The 17,359-nt window shown below is 44.8% G+C and overlaps 1 protein-coding gene across 6 annotated transcripts in view; it reads left to right on the top strand.

Annotated features, from left to right (window-relative positions):
* The first annotated feature begins 7,706 nt into the window (after nt 1-7,706).
* TBC1D1 (TBC1 domain family member 1) overlaps nt 7,707-17,359 on the top strand; it is a 113,744-nt gene continuing 104,091 nt past the window's right edge. For 3 of the 6 annotated variants that reach the window (XM_080588759.1, XM_080588756.1, XM_080588758.1), the window contains exons 1-2: nt 8,111-8,407; nt 15,115-15,629. In XM_080588759.1, the coding sequence (XP_080444885.1) occupies nt 15,213-15,629 (417 nt within the window). In that variant the 5' untranslated portion in view covers nt 8,111-8,407; nt 15,115-15,212. Of the gene's footprint in view, nt 7,849-8,101; nt 8,408-8,718; nt 8,796-15,114; nt 15,630-17,359 lie in introns of those variants that run through there. The other 3 variants (XM_080588755.1, XM_080588751.1, XM_080588757.1) reach the window with 3 other exon arrangements.

Genomic DNA, 17,359 nt, shown 5'->3' with positions numbered 1-17,359 from the left:
TCTTAGCTAACATGTGACGCCTTATACTCTTTAGAGTTATAATCAGAGGGTACAAAGAAAGGAGTAGTCCCTGTGTTCTTTGGCTGACACTTCAGCTTTTCTTGGCTGTACAGAGTCAAAGCCAGCATCTACATCTGTCATACTGAGGTCCAGCTGTGTGGCACAGAAAATAAACTTAAAAAAAAAAAAAAAGTAATAAGAATATTGAGGAAACAGTGCATACTGTTAATTGAATCCTAGTCCTTTAGAGTAGGAAGTCAGGAAGTAAGCACTTTCTGTGCAAATAACCTGTTCGCACCCTCCATTTATTTGTTTCCATTTCTCCTATGGTAAACCAAAAATGAGATGATTTTATTGATATATGTTTATTTGGTGCCTTGAATAATGCAATCCATATTCCTAAATAGGACCCTAGGGGTTACTGACTGTAGTAATAACTGTAAAGGGAGTCTCAATATTCACTTGAGTGCAATCAGCCTTCAGTGTGAAATTTCTACACATATCAACTACTACTGTTTCGTCCTTCTGAAAATAAACACTAATGACAAATTAAGGATTTAAAGTAAATATATAGGATTTTAGACTTTTTTCACGTATGTGCTGAAAGTGTAAATCTGAACTGATTCTCAAAAGCGAAGTAGAATTTCCTAAGATCCTGACACTCATTGATAGATTAATTGATAACCAGTCCATTTCCACTTGACCTTGGGGCAGAAAAGTTTTATTTATTATTAAAGACACTTTAATAATAGAGGGAGTAAATAATTAAATTGAGCTAGTATGTGGTAACTGTGTACACAAGATGGAAAACAAAGTTGGAGGGAAATAGCTCCAACGTGCTATTGCTGTCTATCACACCTCTATTTAAAAGAAAAGAGCAGGAGCATAAGAAGCAAAATGCAAGATAGGGGCACCTGATTCTCCTAACTTGTCCTTATTTTGTTCCCACTGCCATTCCAGGTAGGAGTCTTTCTATGTTGAACATCCTCCCTAGAAAGTATGCTGTCTTTTGGGTGAATGCGATAAAGGCTGATGTAAGGTGTTACGTTCAGCTGCACCATCACTTCTGGTAGAATAGGTAGGCAGACAAAGCTTGTGGGTGAAATGGAAACTGGTTTGGTAACTGTAAATTGTGACTTGAATACATTTACAACCGTAGCTACATACCTTCTGTAGATGCAAGACTCTATTGCTTTATTATCCTCCCCGAGGTCAGGTTCTCTATCCTTGCTTTTCTCCAATACAGCTAGAAGATTGCACTAGCTGTGCAGCTGGGTACTGCAAAAGAACCTTTGGAGAGCTCAAGAAACCTCTCAGCATCATGAGGGAAGGGGTGCATGCGCCATTCATCCTCAGCTATGACTGTTTTAGCCCCCTTGTAGCTGTGATGGGCTCTTTCAGGAGTAATAAATTCTGGGTAATCTACCACTGCCTGGTCCCAGTCGGTCGTTCCCTGCTGGGGACACACGCTACTCTCTCGTCCAATGTCAGGTTAGGGGGGAGGAGGGGGAGACATGAGTGCACAGCCCCAGAACAGGATTAGGGGGCCCTAGTTCAAGATGCTGGCTACGAGGGAAGTGGAAGGGTGAATGCTGGGCCAGTACTTGAATTTCGCCCTTGGTAGAGTTTAACGTGTGGCTTAACCACGGGCTACTCTTGCAAAACAGCTTCCTGTGCTGCACTGCATCCTGACCTTCAAAGCAAACGGCCGTGCCCAAGCTCCCAAGGCAGAGCACTCGCTGCCTGGTTAGCCGACAGTGCTCAGTGCTCCTCAGGCTGGCATTTTTCTGGAATCCAGCCTCAGCGTCACCCCTGTGAACTGGGGGTCAGCGTTAAGACAGGCCACCCAGCAGCAGTGCCGTTGCCACAAGATAGATGAGTAGCGACCGCACCTCGTCTGGGGTGTGTGCCATCTTCCAGCACCCTCAAGGCTCCGGTTTCTTTCTGTGTGGCAATCCTGGCCTGGCTGTGTTTGGCCTCGAGGCACAGTGTGGCTGGATGCACGACTGCTGGCCTGGCCGGCCGCGTTGCTCAGCTGGTGACACCCCCGGGCACGTGGGGCCCCACGTTTGGGTGCCAGAGAGCTCTGCCCAAGGCAGGGGGGCTTTGTGGATCTGTACAAGCCTGTAGTCCTGAGCTGCTTTTTGTTTTTCACTTGTAAGGCAGCAAGTCTTGCATTCCTTTTGTTACAGAATGTGACAAAGGACACTTTGCTAAATTCATGGGGAAGATCTGAACACAGTAGGGTTAGAGGTCCTGATTTATTTTTTTATTTATTGTAATTATTTTCTGTGCTTATCTGAATATCTACATAGGCTACAGAGGCATGTTTTTTTCACATCTGCCTTTACATGCCAAGCACATATCTGGCTTTAGCTCATGTTTTCTCTCTCTAGGAAAACCATCTGTATTCAGCCTTGGCCAGAGTCTGCCAGGTGCCTCGGTCCTGAGGGATGCTAAGGAGATCCAGATGGTCAGCTCTGTTGCTCAGCTTCCCGTGACAGGCTGGGTTTGTACTGAGCTGATGCCATTATTTGGGGAAGATCTATGTGGCAAGGTTCCAGCTACACATGCTAATTACTACGTCTGTCCTGCCCCGAGATCTCCCAGCCAGTTCAGCTCCCGTAGGCAGGCAGTCCCGCAGTGTGCTGGGATGTTTGGGGTGGCTGGCTGGCAGCTGGTTCTGCCGTCATACTTCCGCTGGCACCGTGATGGTGCTGCCACTGTTGTCACAGCCCTTTAGGGGGGAACCTCTTCGTTCCGTCCTCACCTTCCACTTACCTGATCCCCTAAGCTGGTTACCTCTGCACAGTGGGACTGATTTACAGGTATCAGCCTGAGAACCCCTTTTTTAGGTTATGCAGGAGGTCTTACAGAGCAGGTGAATATGGTATAAGGCAAGCTGCGAAAGGGCCGTTACAGACATCCCCCAAAGGTCTATGATAACCATCAGTGCATGATTGATGGACACTGAGGGGCTGCACTTGGAAAAACTCTGCAAGGGTCTTAAAAGGCTGGCAGCGGGGCCAGCAACGAACCAGCCTGTACTGGGACAGCCTCTAGGTGGCTTTAGAGCATCCTCAGAAGCAGTACAGATATGGTCAAGATGATGGTCGCGTCTGTATCATTCTGTCTTCCCAGGGGCAAAGAATCTGCTTGCTCTGTTCAAAGCGGAGGTTTAAACCTCTTGGGGGTGGGGGGGAGGAGGAATTAAAAAACACTGTGTTGATGAACAATTACGATGAACTACAGAACTACAAGAAGAAACTTACCGTTGCTGGGGTCTTCACCAGCTCCGTCTTGCATTAGGGAAAGAGGATCTAGAGCTGCAATAAAGAACTGCACCGTAAGTAATAGGAGTACACCCAAGAGCAGTTAGCTTTGGGCACTGGAATGGGCGCTGAGCTTGAACTGTTTCACAGCTCACTAATTCCTCCATCAAAGGGGTGTGTAAAGTAACCAAGAAGCCAATTTAGACAATACAGAGATGATTAGTCCCAGGGCAGTCATTAAAAAACAGACAAATGTAATTTGCGAGCAACCACCCTTGAACTCGGAGCAGAGGCACTAATGTTTTATCCAGAAATGGCAATTGCCAGGACAGGAATAAAGAACGCTCGGAGCCTGGACGGAGCCCAAGTGTCAGGGAACTCCTGGCTGCTTCCAGAAAGAGAGATATCCCTGTTACCAAAAGCATGTAAAATGAGCCTGATTTTTCTAACAGATGAATACTCATCATTCTAATGAAAGTCAACACCAGCTGTAAACATTTGATCCAGTAGGAAATCGTGCCTGTGGGGGTGGGGAGGAAATGCCTGTTGACTAAGGAGAAATTACCACGGTCCTTACAACTCTGCCACAAGAATAAAAGCAGGGTAATGCTGCGAGACTAGACTGATGCACTTCACTTGAAGGTTATTCGTTTGTTTACTAGTCACAGCTTAAAACCACCCTTGAATTTATTTTCATTTTTATTTCAGTAAACTTTATCAAATAGTTTGGATAGAGGTAAGTAAACACATTTCATCTTCCTTGCAGGCTGTGAACTTAGTCCACAGCATGGTATGAAAAACACAAGTATTGTACTTGGGTTGCAGAAGGATTTATTTGAGACTTGCTGTATAACAACAAATCATCCAGGGACAACTGGAATTCACTATAAAAATTTAATAGATAAGCAATTATTCTCATATTCATAAAGTATGTTTAAATCTGTAACTAATTTGTTTACACCGTTTTCATAAACTTCCTGCTTGCTATTGCTTTCCAAAGTTCTAATGCTTGTGCTTTTTATTTTGACACACCAACGATACGCAAACCTTATATCCTAGCTTAACAGTCACTGTGAGTAGTGACATTAAACAGGGCAGGACTGTTTGTTAAGCACCGACATAAATCTTTACAAGATTAGGGACTTTTAGGATCCCGTGGCGGAAGGCACCTGGATGCCACACGTTATGTAAAATATAAACATTAATTGTAAATAATAATCACCGACAAAACTGTTCTCTGCCCACAAGCACAAAATTAATCAAAGGTAGTCTACATCTTTTGTACTACGTAAGTACACAAATTCATCAAGGATAGTGTTTCTGTCCAACTTCCAAGTGGAAGCCAACATTTCTCTTTTGAATAGCGATTGCCAGGTCACTGAAATGAGGTCACGCAGCACCAGAACATTGTGCATAATGGGATGAGCCTATTAAACTATCTAATCATCTCCTAACATCCACCTAAATAAAATGCAATACAAATGATGGTGGCATAGCAACAGCAGCTTCCAAACAAAAGGAAAAGCTTGAAATGCTCACACAATCACTGGTAAGTCATTTGCAGATGTATTTATGGGAGTGAAGGGGAGGGAGGATTAATCATGAAATCTGAAAGGGCAAAAATACAGAGGCAGCAGGCAGGATCTGTAACAGTCGCTCAGCTCTTTCATGACTCTTTACTCATGATGAGTGGTAACTGAAAGCCTCTTGTCTATGAAGATAACCACCGAGTGAAGTTGCTGTCATGCATTTTTACAGAATATTAAACAGGCAAACATGACATAATAAATAATAAATTCTAATAAATTTTGTTTATGGAATGTCTGGGACCATGTATAGAGAGTGTCTGGAGATACAGTGTCATTGGACAAGAATGTAGTACTTTACCCAGAGCTCATTTAAATCAAGCGACTACAAAACAGTATCAGGTCCTTAATGAGGTACTAAATAGATGCACACGAAACAAATCACAAATAAAGAGTTCAACATTTTTTTTTTTTTATATAATAGCACTAGAAATTGATTAATATGATTACCCAGGGGGAAAGCATAGACACTTCTAATGCAATTTAAGCACAGCATAGGTACCCACCTTCTAAGTCATAATCCAAATTGTTACTGCTCAACTGTTGGCTAACTGTGCAGGAACTTCAGCTCTTTCAGAGCAGCATCTTGGGTGGAAACTTTAAACTTCCTGTTTGCTTAGCCATGCTTCAAAGGGTGAATCCACAATCACAGCAGCCCAAGTTCTGCCTCTCCCCCTGTGCAGATGTATTCAGCCTAAATTTCACTGATCTGCTTCGTGCTGGTCTACAAACCTACCTCAGCTGGGATCAAACGACCAGATGCTTCTCTTCTTTAGTCTTGAAGGAAAAAACAACAACAACAAAAACACACACATAAAGATTTGCTGTTTCAGAAAACCGAACAGAACTAGGAAGTCTGGTGTTTAGGGCTTTCACCTGAATACAGAGATTCTACTTTGGTACATTACATGTGTTCCGGGAACACGTGGAAGCATTTACTTCTCAGGGACTTGAACATATGACCCCCTTCTGGTTTTCTTCTCATTTTCACAAATTAAACTTTTCTTTTTTTTTTTTCCTACATAAGTTTACCATTTCAGCAGGAAATAGGGAGAAGGAATGCTGTCCAATGTATCCTTGAGGTTCATCATTAGGAAACTTTCATGGGAAGTAGGTCAAACACTCTACTCAGGCCAAGAAGAAAACAAAGTGGTCTTCCTGCATCCTGGGTAAATGTGTCACAGATGTCCAAGACAGAATGATCTTTTTGTTCTTCAAACACAGCATGCAAATACCTATCTACAGGAAAGTGTAGCTGTTGGATCATGAGGATGGTGGACCATATCTTGCAGCCCCGGGAAAGGTGCTAAAACCAGAAATAGACGGTGACTTTATGCACAACCCTATTTCCTACTTTTCTGTATCAATTTAGGTACCTCATAGTATTTTTATTACTTGGATTTTTAAATTAGTTTTATAAAAAAGCAAAATAGTCTAAAATAAAATTATTATAAAAAGTTTCAAATGTCAAACTAAATTTTTTTTCTTAGGTTCTCAGATACCATATTTTTACTACATGTTAGCAGTAAGCATTACAGAAGATTGGCTTTAGTTAAAACAGATCACTGTTCCTGAATACTTTTTCAAGGCATTTGCCAAATATAAACACTTAAGTGTTTTGTTTTGTTTTGTTTTGTTTTTGTCTTTTAACTATAAGAAAGTATAGGCCTACTTGAAAAAAAAGAGGGTGTTTTGAAAAATCAGAGTAGATGGAACTATTAAATCAACGTAAGTGTAGTTCTTATCAGAGGCATTTCACTTTGCGCATGAAATACTGTATCACAGCTTAAGTAATTTGACAAAAACCATGCAAGGCAAAAAATTAAAACTCATGAGCTAGGAATAATAGAGAAAGTAAAGGAGGCCCCTGTGAATGAGATCAGTCACAGTCCAACTTCTTTCCCAGCTATCCAGGAGGAGAATGAGGAGAGGATTTGTATTTGTGGTGCTCTAGACTTCTGTTGATGATCAGGGATTTTCCAAGCAGGAAGAAATAGCCTTGTAGCAGATCCTTATCTGTTTCATTATCACCTTCTGAAAGGCAAAAGCTGTAAAAAAAGCCTTCCTAAAATCCCTGTTTGATAATCTGGGAATATGTTAGCCTTGGCCAAAGTGCTGGAGCTGTCTAATTGGGGATTGCAGTTTGTTGTCTTCCATAACACAATTGATTACTAGGGGCATGAAATACTCAGGCTGCAGGCTTAAAGCAAGCAAAAGGACTTGCCTCAGATGCTGAGATTGGCAGCTGGTAGCTCTACGTACCGTCGTCCTTAGCTGTGATGGTTTGAAGACACGAGACAGGCAAGGCTTGCAGGGGTGGCATTCCTTGAGGATGCCACTGAAAACACGAGGTGCTCCTCGTGTTCCTGTGTCACAGGGTTCCTGTGTCTGAACCCTGCGTCTGAAGGAGGAGCAGCAAACCATGAACAAAATACAGACTGGGAACAACTGCTCCGAGCGAGCTGCTGCTTTCATACTTTTACCCACAGATCATCAATCCTATAAAAGTACACAGAGCAAGCAGAAGTCATGTAGATACAACCAGTGCACTCTTTGCAAGTACGGGATGTGCTTACGGACTGAACTGCGACTTGTTTTTCATAATCTGGGGAAACGCTGTGCTTGGATTTGACAGCCTACTTAATTACTTTCCTCACAGCGCAGCGCACGTTAGCAGCAGAGCAAATTTTCCGGAGAAAGCTTTGATTCTACGTACTTAAAAGCAAGCAAACCAGCCGTCTCCCTGCCAAGAAGAGCCGGAATTAATTGAGAGTCAGAGCGGTCTGCAGAGCTGGAACGTAGGGTGCCTTGACCATCTGGAGAGCGCCCTTGCAGAGCAGCGTAATTAAGTCCCCGGACCCCTAATTGCCGAGGCTGGCTGGCAGCACAAGGCCCAGCTGGTGCCAGCTCTGGCACGGCGCTGCTCTGGATACGCACGCCTCGCCATGCGTGGCACGAGGATGCCGGCACCCACCGGGACGGGCAAGGAGGTGAGGCTGCGAGGGTCAGGGCTGTGCTGGGTGCTGCGGGGGGGCCCTGCTGCTTCCACGGCTCACATGCGGCGCCGGGCCCAGCTTCCTGAGGCGATTTCCTTCCACGACACCTCCAAGTGTTGCAGCTTCTGGTAACTTCGCACCCACCTGAGTCTCCCTAACCCACACCCCATGCCCACCCCCGACCCCTCAGCTCTGCCCTCCGGGGGCCGCCACCCCCTGCTCCCCGCCCCAACGCTATTTTTACCCTTGGAGGCTGCAGCGGGAGGAAGGAGGGTGGGAGGGAGGCGGCGAGGGGCGGCCGCCGGCTGCGGAGCCTCGGCCCTGCCCTGCCCGCCTCAGGTGCGGGCGGCCCCGGGCTCGCTTCTCCCCGGCCGGCCGGGCGGCAACAGCAGGCGGCGGCCACCCGGATCCGGCTCGGGGGAGCCTCCTGTCCCCTGCCGTGCCCTCCCTCAGCCCCTTGGCGGCTCTGCCCTCTCCCCTCAGCGGCAGCGGGCGGGCGGCGCTGCCCGCCGAAGGCGCTTCCTTGCAGCGAGCACATCCTGTGGCGGCGGCGGTAAGAGGCGGCCCCGGGGGCGGCCGTGAGGGGCCCCGCGCCCCGCTGAGGGACCGGGGGTGTGGGGGGAAAGGCTGCTTTCTGCTGGGGTGGGAGGAAAAGAGCGGCTGGGAGCTTGGAGGAAGAGCAGGAGTCCGGGCGAGCCGCCCCCCCGGGGCTGCCAAAATGTCCCCCCGCGGGGCTGCGGGCACCCGGCCCGCGGCTGCTCCCCGCAGGGGCCCGCGGCCGTCCCGAGCCGCTCGGCTGGGCTGAGTTAAGGCAGTGCCAGGGGCTGGGTGTAACTCTTCTCCTCCTTCTTCCTCGTCCTTCAGTGCGGGACGCCTCGGTGTAACTCCTGCCAGAGCCCGGTCCTGCCCGGAGCAGCAGCACAGCGACTCGCCCCCGGAGGGTAAAGCTAAACCTTTGTGGCCGCAGCGGGCTGGGGTTCACCCCCTGACACCCCCCCCAGCGCCTTTCTGCCCCGTTAACCCCCCCGTTTTAAATTAACGAGGGAGTGACCTCTCGGTGAGGTGTTCGTGAGGGGTAGGAGCCGTGTGGTTATTTATAGAGCGGGTAGGGAAGGCTGAGACCTTGCTTGTGTGCTGTGTGTGGGGCCTTCGTGGGCAGGCGGTGGGAGATGTGCTGCTGCTTACAGCAGAGGCCGAGCGGGGCATCCCGGGCCAAAATTAACAAAATGAGCATCTCCCGAATCTCAGACGCTGCTGAGCCGGTGAACGTGCTTATGGCTTTGACACTTGCAAGGGATGGGATGGAAAATCAGCACAGCTTGATTTATGGAAGTGCTGGAGGTCACAGGTAACGTGCAAAAGTTAGAAATGCTTGCAGGTGAGGAAAATGGCAGGCTGGAAGGAAGGCCAAACAGATTCAACAGTATATGGACATCTTGGCACTTTTTTTGCTTCATAATTTGGTTAACTGAAAAATTGGATGCAAGGATTTTGGCTGTGGAGATGCAATTGAATGAAATGGAGTGGCATTCAGGATGTAATTGACGCAGCGAGCTTTCTGTTACAAAGAGTCTCTTAATTGCGTTGCAGCGGTAGGACAGCCTAATTTTGGTCAGGTCAGTGTGAGGCTGGCTCGGAAGTATCCAAGTTCTAACCTCAGTCATCAGAATACTAGTTTCTGTGGGCTGTGCTGGGGAAGTAGCAACAGATGTCAAGGGTGAGAATGGTAAGCTGTTTTCTTCATTTGGTAGGTGATTACAAGCTTGTATGTTTATAATTAGGAATATATTACCATTTTGCTTGACTCTTTCCTTGCTATTAATCTATTTAATTGCTTATAATCTATTTGAGGAGTGAAATAAATGTTGGCTGTATAGGCAAATACTTTTAGCTGTGTTTATTTCCACAAAATCAAACAGTTTGCTTGGAGTATGTGGCAGAACATTATTCAGGGTCATGTCCAAAGCTGCTGAAGGCATCAAAAAGACTCCTTAAAAAAGTCAGCATTTAATGCAAGCATATGAAAAAAAGAATGGAAATTAAAAATAACTTCTGAGGCAAACTGACTTCTGGATTTGTACATGATGTTACTCACAACAAGTGGTTCCAGAATGAAACAGCACGTAGTAAGTGACTATCGGATAAAAAGAACAACCTTGTAAAGGAAGAGCACTTTGTGATTCCAAGTGCCAGTTTGGGTTAAATTAGAGCTATTTGAAAACTTAAGGCAACCTGTAGCATGATATCTAAACGGTCTTACTTCTCTAGAGAAAACAAGCCAGAAGCGTTGGTTGAAGCTGCAAGAAGAAAGATCAGGCTTACAACCAGCTGTCCAAGAGAGCGATCGAATGGATGCTGTACTGTGACACCAAAAAAGAGATTTGTTTCATGTGCATTGATGGCGACATAGAAAGACCTCTTCTCAGCAGTGGCCATATCACGCCATACCTAATACACGCTCTGATTTGTATTCTTCTGCATTTCCTGCTAGGTGGATAGAGAAATCTGTCAGCATGAGTGAAGCCAATGTAAATCTCGGTTAGGGATCAGAGAGAGGGAGAGGAGTGGTATTTCATTCTGGCTTGCTTTCCAGAGTTCTGGCTGCAGGCCAGGGCTCCTCATAATCCTCGACTGGGATGATATTTCTGCTAAAATAATCAGTGGTGAAGCGCAGCCAGTACCAGTGCCTCTGGTTCCATTTGTCGGGAGGGCTCAGCGCTAATGCCCTGCAGGGAAGAGCTGAACAAATCTGTGTTCTCTGAGACCAGCTGTTCTTCACGAGACCTTGCTGTGAGGCTGGAAGTAGTGCTTGGCTTCTTCAAGGGGAAAAAGAAAATGGACCTACAGACAGAAGCTGCTGTCAGCAGCTAGATGTAGGATTGTTACACGGTTGTCTTGGGTGGACTGCAAAGGCTGAGAAGCAGGGGTCTTTGTTCAGTAGCCTCCAGGCCAAACTCCTTGTTTCATCACTGATGAGCAGAAGCCCTGACTGCTGCCTGCCTTGGCACAGCCAGAATTCAGCAGTTCTGCTGTGGGTCCCAGCACTTGGCTGCTACCAGACTGGGGAGGAGCTGGAAGAGAGAGAGATTGCTTAGATTAGTGGTTACCTATGTTCTGAATAAGAGTTCGGGACTTCTGGCCATCTCTTTGCATTGTATTTAATCTAGGACAGAAGAAACAAGGGATGAAGGATAGCTCTTTGTGCCACTGTTGCAGTTGCTGCTTTTCTTGATTCTTGTGTGTAATTGGGGTTTAGGACAGTTTCTCCTCTCTCTGCATTGTTTTCTGTATTAGCCTGAGTCCATCCCAAAGCTGCCCGGACTCTTTCCAGCAGCAGAAAGGTAATTCTAGTGCCTCACACTGGAAACAACGCACGTTAACCATATAGGCTCACTATACAACCTGTTCTCTGTACCCCAAAGGATTTTCCTTCCTAACCTCAAAGATGACCCTGACCTCATCTAAACAAACTACGCACAAAGTCTTCACCTTGTCCTCGTGATAAAGTCTTAGCTCTCTTGGGATGAAGTGAGTTTTGAGAACTGCTGTCCTGTATGATGCGCAGCTGCTTAGCCATGTACCTCCCTGCAGAGAGAGCCTGAGCTCCAGAGGGCAAAGTACTGATTTTTGTAGCTCTTGCCTTCAAACTGGCCTGCCATCATGCTGGCTTCTCGCTGATGGCATCCCTTTTCACTTCTGTTGTTGTAAAAGGGTGACAATACAACTGAATTTGGGAAATTAAGAGAGCCTGAATTATATGTGGTTTTTAAACCAGAGCAGGCCTATCAGCATAGCACTGTGTGCTATCTAAGCCTACTCACCTCTTGTGTGAAGTGGTTGAGTTGATTGCGGTGAAGGAAAAGCTGAGGGCAGAGAGCACCCATGTTCCCATGTGCATCTTTCACATTAGCACTAGGTCTGGTGTCTCCAAGTACAGAAGGTGGTACTGAGTGTATTCATATGGTATTGCAGGGGTTGTTAGGCATAATTCTGTGACCCCTGACTTGTGATAGCCTAAAATTGGTGCCGGGGCAGGCAGTTTTGAATCCAACATGCAATACACAAAATTTCTTTCATTTATTGTACTGCTTTTATTCATGTCACTGTACTGCAGCGTCAGACTTCAGAGGGGATGAGCTGGGTGGGAGCAACCAGAGGAGGGCGAAGGTGCCGTGGTGCCAGGGCAAACAGACGGGCTCAAGGCACAGCCACCCTCCAGTTATAAGGTGGGCTTAATTTTGTGGCTAGGAATAGGCCTGTGAAGAAGAACAGAACTATTTTTAGGTCTAAATTCAGCACGGGCATAAATACTTGAAGTGCAACCTTAGTCCTCGGCGTAAACTTAAAGGATTTTAACTTCAGCAATGTGCAGTGTGTATAACTTCTGGTGGGATTTTCCTGTAAATCAAGATAAAGGTGGCAGCAGGAGGAAGCAAGGCATAAATGGCTGGGAAAGGGGAGACGGTACGCGCAGAACTGTGCGGTACAGAGCGCGGTGGGTTTGGTACGGAGACCTCTTGGTGCTGCTAAATCTGTGCTCTGAGAAGCTGCACTTTTAGCCCCTCTCCTAGAAAACATTCTAACTTCTAGCTCACTGTTTTGATTTAGTATCAACTGTTTTTCTTTAGAAATAACAAATGCAGAGACTATTTATGTTGTCGACTTTGCAAGGTGTTTATTTTGTTAAGAAGACATGAATGCCAAGAAGCTTTGCATTTATATGAAATACATTCCAACAGCACAGTGTTTGTTGAAGTATGACAGAGTATTGACCTGTTTATTTAAAATATTGTTCGGTCCTTGTAGCTGGAGCTCAGAACGATGTATTATGCTGTGATATTTAGTCCTATTTGAGGCTGCAGTGCCTTGTAGGCCTGGGGTAAAAAAGCATGGTAAATGATGGTGCTCCCAAGGAAACTTCTCTTCCTTAAAAAGTTGACTTAAATGACAATAACTTGGTATTTTTACATGCACTTTATTTGTTTCATTCTTTTTTTTTTTATAAAAAAAAAGAGTTCTGAGAAAACAATTGAGAAATATGGTTACAAAGAGGATGTGGCTAATCGGCCATCATCTGTTCAGCTGCTCACTCCTCCTGGTTTTCAGCTGAGAATCGAGTTTTGTTAGGCTTTTTTATCCTCAGGTTATTATGTGTGTTACTAAATAACGAGAACACTAAAACCTGTTGATGGAATTTTCCTGTGCTTTGGACTGTGCACTGTTACAGTCACGAATGAATCCAAACCGCCTTGCAAGATGTTGAACTATATTTCACTGTTATGTTCAAGGAGAACAAATTTGTGATAGTGTGTCAAACAGGAAGAGAAAGTTTTGGTTCCTGACAGATGCAAAACTATAATGATAACTGAGTGTAGCACTTTGTGTTGATAAGGTGTAAAAATACTTCTTAAAGCATATCCCGTACCATGCAATGCATCTGTATCTATCTCATGAAAGCTGGGTGTTTTCTTGCTTGGGAAACAAAATCATTTTAGTGTACTTGAAATGAGGTGTAAGACTCCTGCCCGTACATGTGCACACACACACGGAGGGTGATAGAAAGGCTTTTTAAAAACTTGTTCCATGCTTTTAGCATGCCACTTACAAAGATTTTGTCAAACAGTGACTTTAAATTCCCATGCTGTTGGATTCTCTTGCTGAATTTGGTGTCCTTGGAACTGGCAGTGTTGCCACAGAGTTCATCTGTCATAAGATGCAAGAGTTCCCAAAAGGTAAATCTACCCAAACACATGGCTTCTGCAAGTCTCTTGATTTTCCACTTTGCCAGTTGCTGCAGAACCACTTTTCCCCATTTAGACATCTGCAAATTAGTTGCATTTTAAGCACTTCAGTTTAAAATGAATTTCCATCCTGAAGTTGTCTTTTTTTTTAAATCCGAAAATTTGTCTTCATTTTCAACAAAGGTGAAGTACTGCTAGAAGCTCAGTTTAAAAATATTTGTACAAGGACAAATAAAGGACAAAGTTTGGTAAAAACTCATGAGAAAAATCCTACTATTTTTGATCCTGTTTGTAGATGAACAAAGAACAGAAATACTGTTGCCACAGTAAACAGATGCCATTTATTAAATACTTGTTCAAATATAATTAAAAATGTTTTGTCAGGAGTTCTTGGGACTGCTCGTGTTGTTTTTAATAGGTCTTCCATGGGAAACTTTCAGAAGGCTGAGGGTAAACTCGTGTCATGGTATTTAGATGTAGGCAATTATAGGCCTGTCAGCTTCCCATCAGTCTCACACAGAATAATGCAACAGCTGAAACCAGATTCAGTTAAGAAAGAGTTAAAACACGGTAACGTACCACATGCCAAGCTGCATGTTTTCCTAGACTGCATTTTGCAGAACTAAATGGGTAGATAAATGCAATTACTGGATTTTTTTACGACTGTTCCTATATATTTATCATTTTAGTAGTGGTACATATGGCTGGGTATAACTGGGTTATAACAGGGCGATGGGTGACTTGGTTCCATTTGACATTTTAGGCAATGAAAACGATACAATATGAACGTGGCAAACATTACGTATTCTGGCTGGCCAACAAGGCCTTAAAACGCAGCCATAAGTTGTGAATCCTTGCCTGCTTTTTAGTGGGATCCTGCAAGGATTGTCACTCCTCTGTGCCATCTGACAGGTGTGTTAGCGATGGGTCAGTTGACTGCTGTTAGCTTTTTCACATGACAAAGATTTCTGGGGTGTTAACTAATGAGAAAGGTCTGCTTGGTCAGCAGACGATACCCAAGAAAACAACTCCATGTTAGGGGCCAAGTTCAAGCTCATCCACCCGTGAACAAGATAGACGACCTTTTATTTTTTTTTAAATGTGAAAGTGTCTTGGCAAGCATTGATTTCAAATGGCACACAGGTTATAATGCTAATCTGAGACCTTTCTCCAACAATAGGATTGAAATAGGCTGATGTGATCCACACCTGCCTGGCCATGAAACAAAAACAGACTAAAGAGAAGGAGCACTTCATAGTTTAGTTACTCATTAGATGATTTAACAGGGGTTACAAGAGTAGCTTTTTTAATCAGGACTGAGCTTTTAACAAGCAATACATTTAGTACTGTTGTGTTTGCACCTGAAATAGTAAGGCCTGAGGTAGGGGAAGTGTGCAGGTATGTCATGGCAGACGATCAGTACGTCTCTTCTGACGTTAATCTATTAAATATTTGTGTTGCTGACAGTTCATTTTTAATAGGGTTGCAGCACTTACATAACTGTTTCTTTTCATTTCAGATTTCTTCTGTTCCTTAATTAAAGAACCATCCAAAAATTGTCATTCCATGGAACTGACGTACTGGTGAATTAGTCCGGGTTCCCTAAAGGATTGTAAAATGGAGCCAATAACATTCAAAGTTAAAAAATGCCAAGCACCTGGGGACTTCTCAGCAAGTTTCGGCCTCCAGTTTGTTGGCTCTCTGCCAGTGCATTCCCTAACCACCATGTCCATGCTGCCTTGGGTTGTGGCGGAGATCCGGATGCTCAGTACCAAGTCTTCCAAAGAAGACCCCGGCACTAGCCAAATCCGGCTCTGTGTTTCACCAGCAAGTTTGCGATGTGAGCCAGACATGGGGAAAGACCAGCAGTGGGATCCGTTGATTTGCTCAAGTTTGTTTGAGTACAAGCCACAGCAGGTCCACAAGCTGATTCACAACAGCCACGATCCCAGCTACTTTGCCTGTCTGATAAAGGATGGAGCAGCAAATCAGCAAAGCATCTGCTATGTGTTCAAAGCTGATGATCAAACAAAAGTAAGTAAAAAGGAAAAAAAATACCACAGGAAGCAACCCTCATAATCACACTTCAGAATTTGTTCTTGTTGTGTTATCTGATGCTTTACAGAGCGTGATGTAAATGTGGAGGAGCTGACACTACTTCTTTTAAAATGGAGTTGCTTTTGTGCTGTTGGAAACTTCCCACCACAGTGTAAGATCTTAAGGTTGCATTTATAGTTGAAAACTTTCTCTTTCTGGAACTCACCAACAGGATACACTTTACTTGATGTTAATGGTTCTGTTGAATTTAAACTGCTCAGTATGTGAAGGGAAAGGTGTGTAAATCGTCAGGATCAGAGCCTGGATTTTGTTGGCTTAGAAGACGCTTGGGGTATGGGCTGAAATCTTGGCCCTTGAGTTAGTGAGAGTTTTTCTGTTGATGTCACTGGGGCTAGGATTTCACCCTTGAGTCATTGTGAACTTTATCTAATCCTACAGTCAGACCTCTCAAATTTCTGTTTTCCTGAGTTGAGACCTGTGTGTCTGGGGAAGAGAGGCGCCTCCTTTCTCAGAAGGAAGGGGTGGGGTGGAGCCTTACGAGCATACCCCGAGCCACAGGTCACTGGGAGCCTCTTCCCAGCTCTGCAATCCATGTGGTGGCAGAGAGAGGAAGAGAGGCCACAGCGCAGTGCTGCACACCTGTGACCTGCGGGCTTGCTGCTGCTTATTGCAAGACAGGAGTTGCACGTGTAAATGTCAGACTGTGGGTGAAATTCAGCTCTGTCCGCATGCAAATCGTGTCCTTGCTGACAAGGTTGCAGCATTAAAAATAGACAGTTGCCTCTTTTGTTTGAGAGTAATGTGAGACAGGAACTGTCTGAATGAAGAAGGTGAGCAGGGTTTTGCGCAACGCTGTTGTGGTAGGTTGAGCTACTGTGGGCAAAACAGGGACATGTCCTTCACCTTTTGAAGGTAGACTTCAGTGATCGAGTTGGAAATCAGCATCTTGTGAGGCTTTTTTTGCCTCACAGGAGATGTCCTGCTGAAGCAACTTGGAGGTGTTAAGCAAATATACACTGCATGTGGGATTTATGCCAGCCTGCCCAATAGCAAAACACTGCGTGGTTCCAAATCCGTGGTCTCAAGCTGAGTGCCCAAAACATATGGAAACAGCTTTAGTTAAATCACCCTAGGTAAAAAAGCAGTCCCAGTAAATTAGAAGGCAATTATGCTGTAAATCATAAGCATTCAACTGAGAAATCGTGTCAAGTTAGAATGCAGAATACCAAAGTTACATATGTTAAGAGAGCAGAAATAAGAAGTAGGTCTGTCAGGGCTTGGCATTGAATCGTAGCTGGTAAATGCATTTTGCAGTTTGCCTATGCACTTCATTTTGTGGCTTGTGGTTTTACAGGATTATTTACAGTTAGTATGCAATGCTGGTCACTTCCAATATGTCGTCTTCTGCAACAGAAGGTTGAAAAGCAAGTACTTTTTCTTCATGTTTGATCAAATTCCTAGACCTGTTTGAAATGAAAGCACAGAATTCTGTAGTCAAATTTGCAGCTGCCTACGTGTTTTTTGTAGACACCCCCCCGGAATTTTTGGATGCGTATTTTAACTACCTAGCCCCAAGTTCACTCAGCTATCTGTCCTTTCAAAAACCACCCTCCACCTCAGAAGAAAATCCAGTTCTCATCTCCGAACTTGCCAAGGGGTGTTTCTCTTGACCTTTTTTTGCAAGTGAGTTTCCTAACTAGGAGGTA

This window comes from Anser brachyrhynchus (assembly GCF_964034855.1).
Source record: "Anser brachyrhynchus genome assembly, chromosome: 4".
NCBI classification, from domain to species: domain Eukaryota; kingdom Metazoa; phylum Chordata; class Aves; order Anseriformes; family Anatidae; genus Anser; species Anser brachyrhynchus.
The sequence above is the reverse complement of the archived record's forward strand: the minus strand, read 5'-3'. Positions and strand labels throughout refer to the sequence as shown.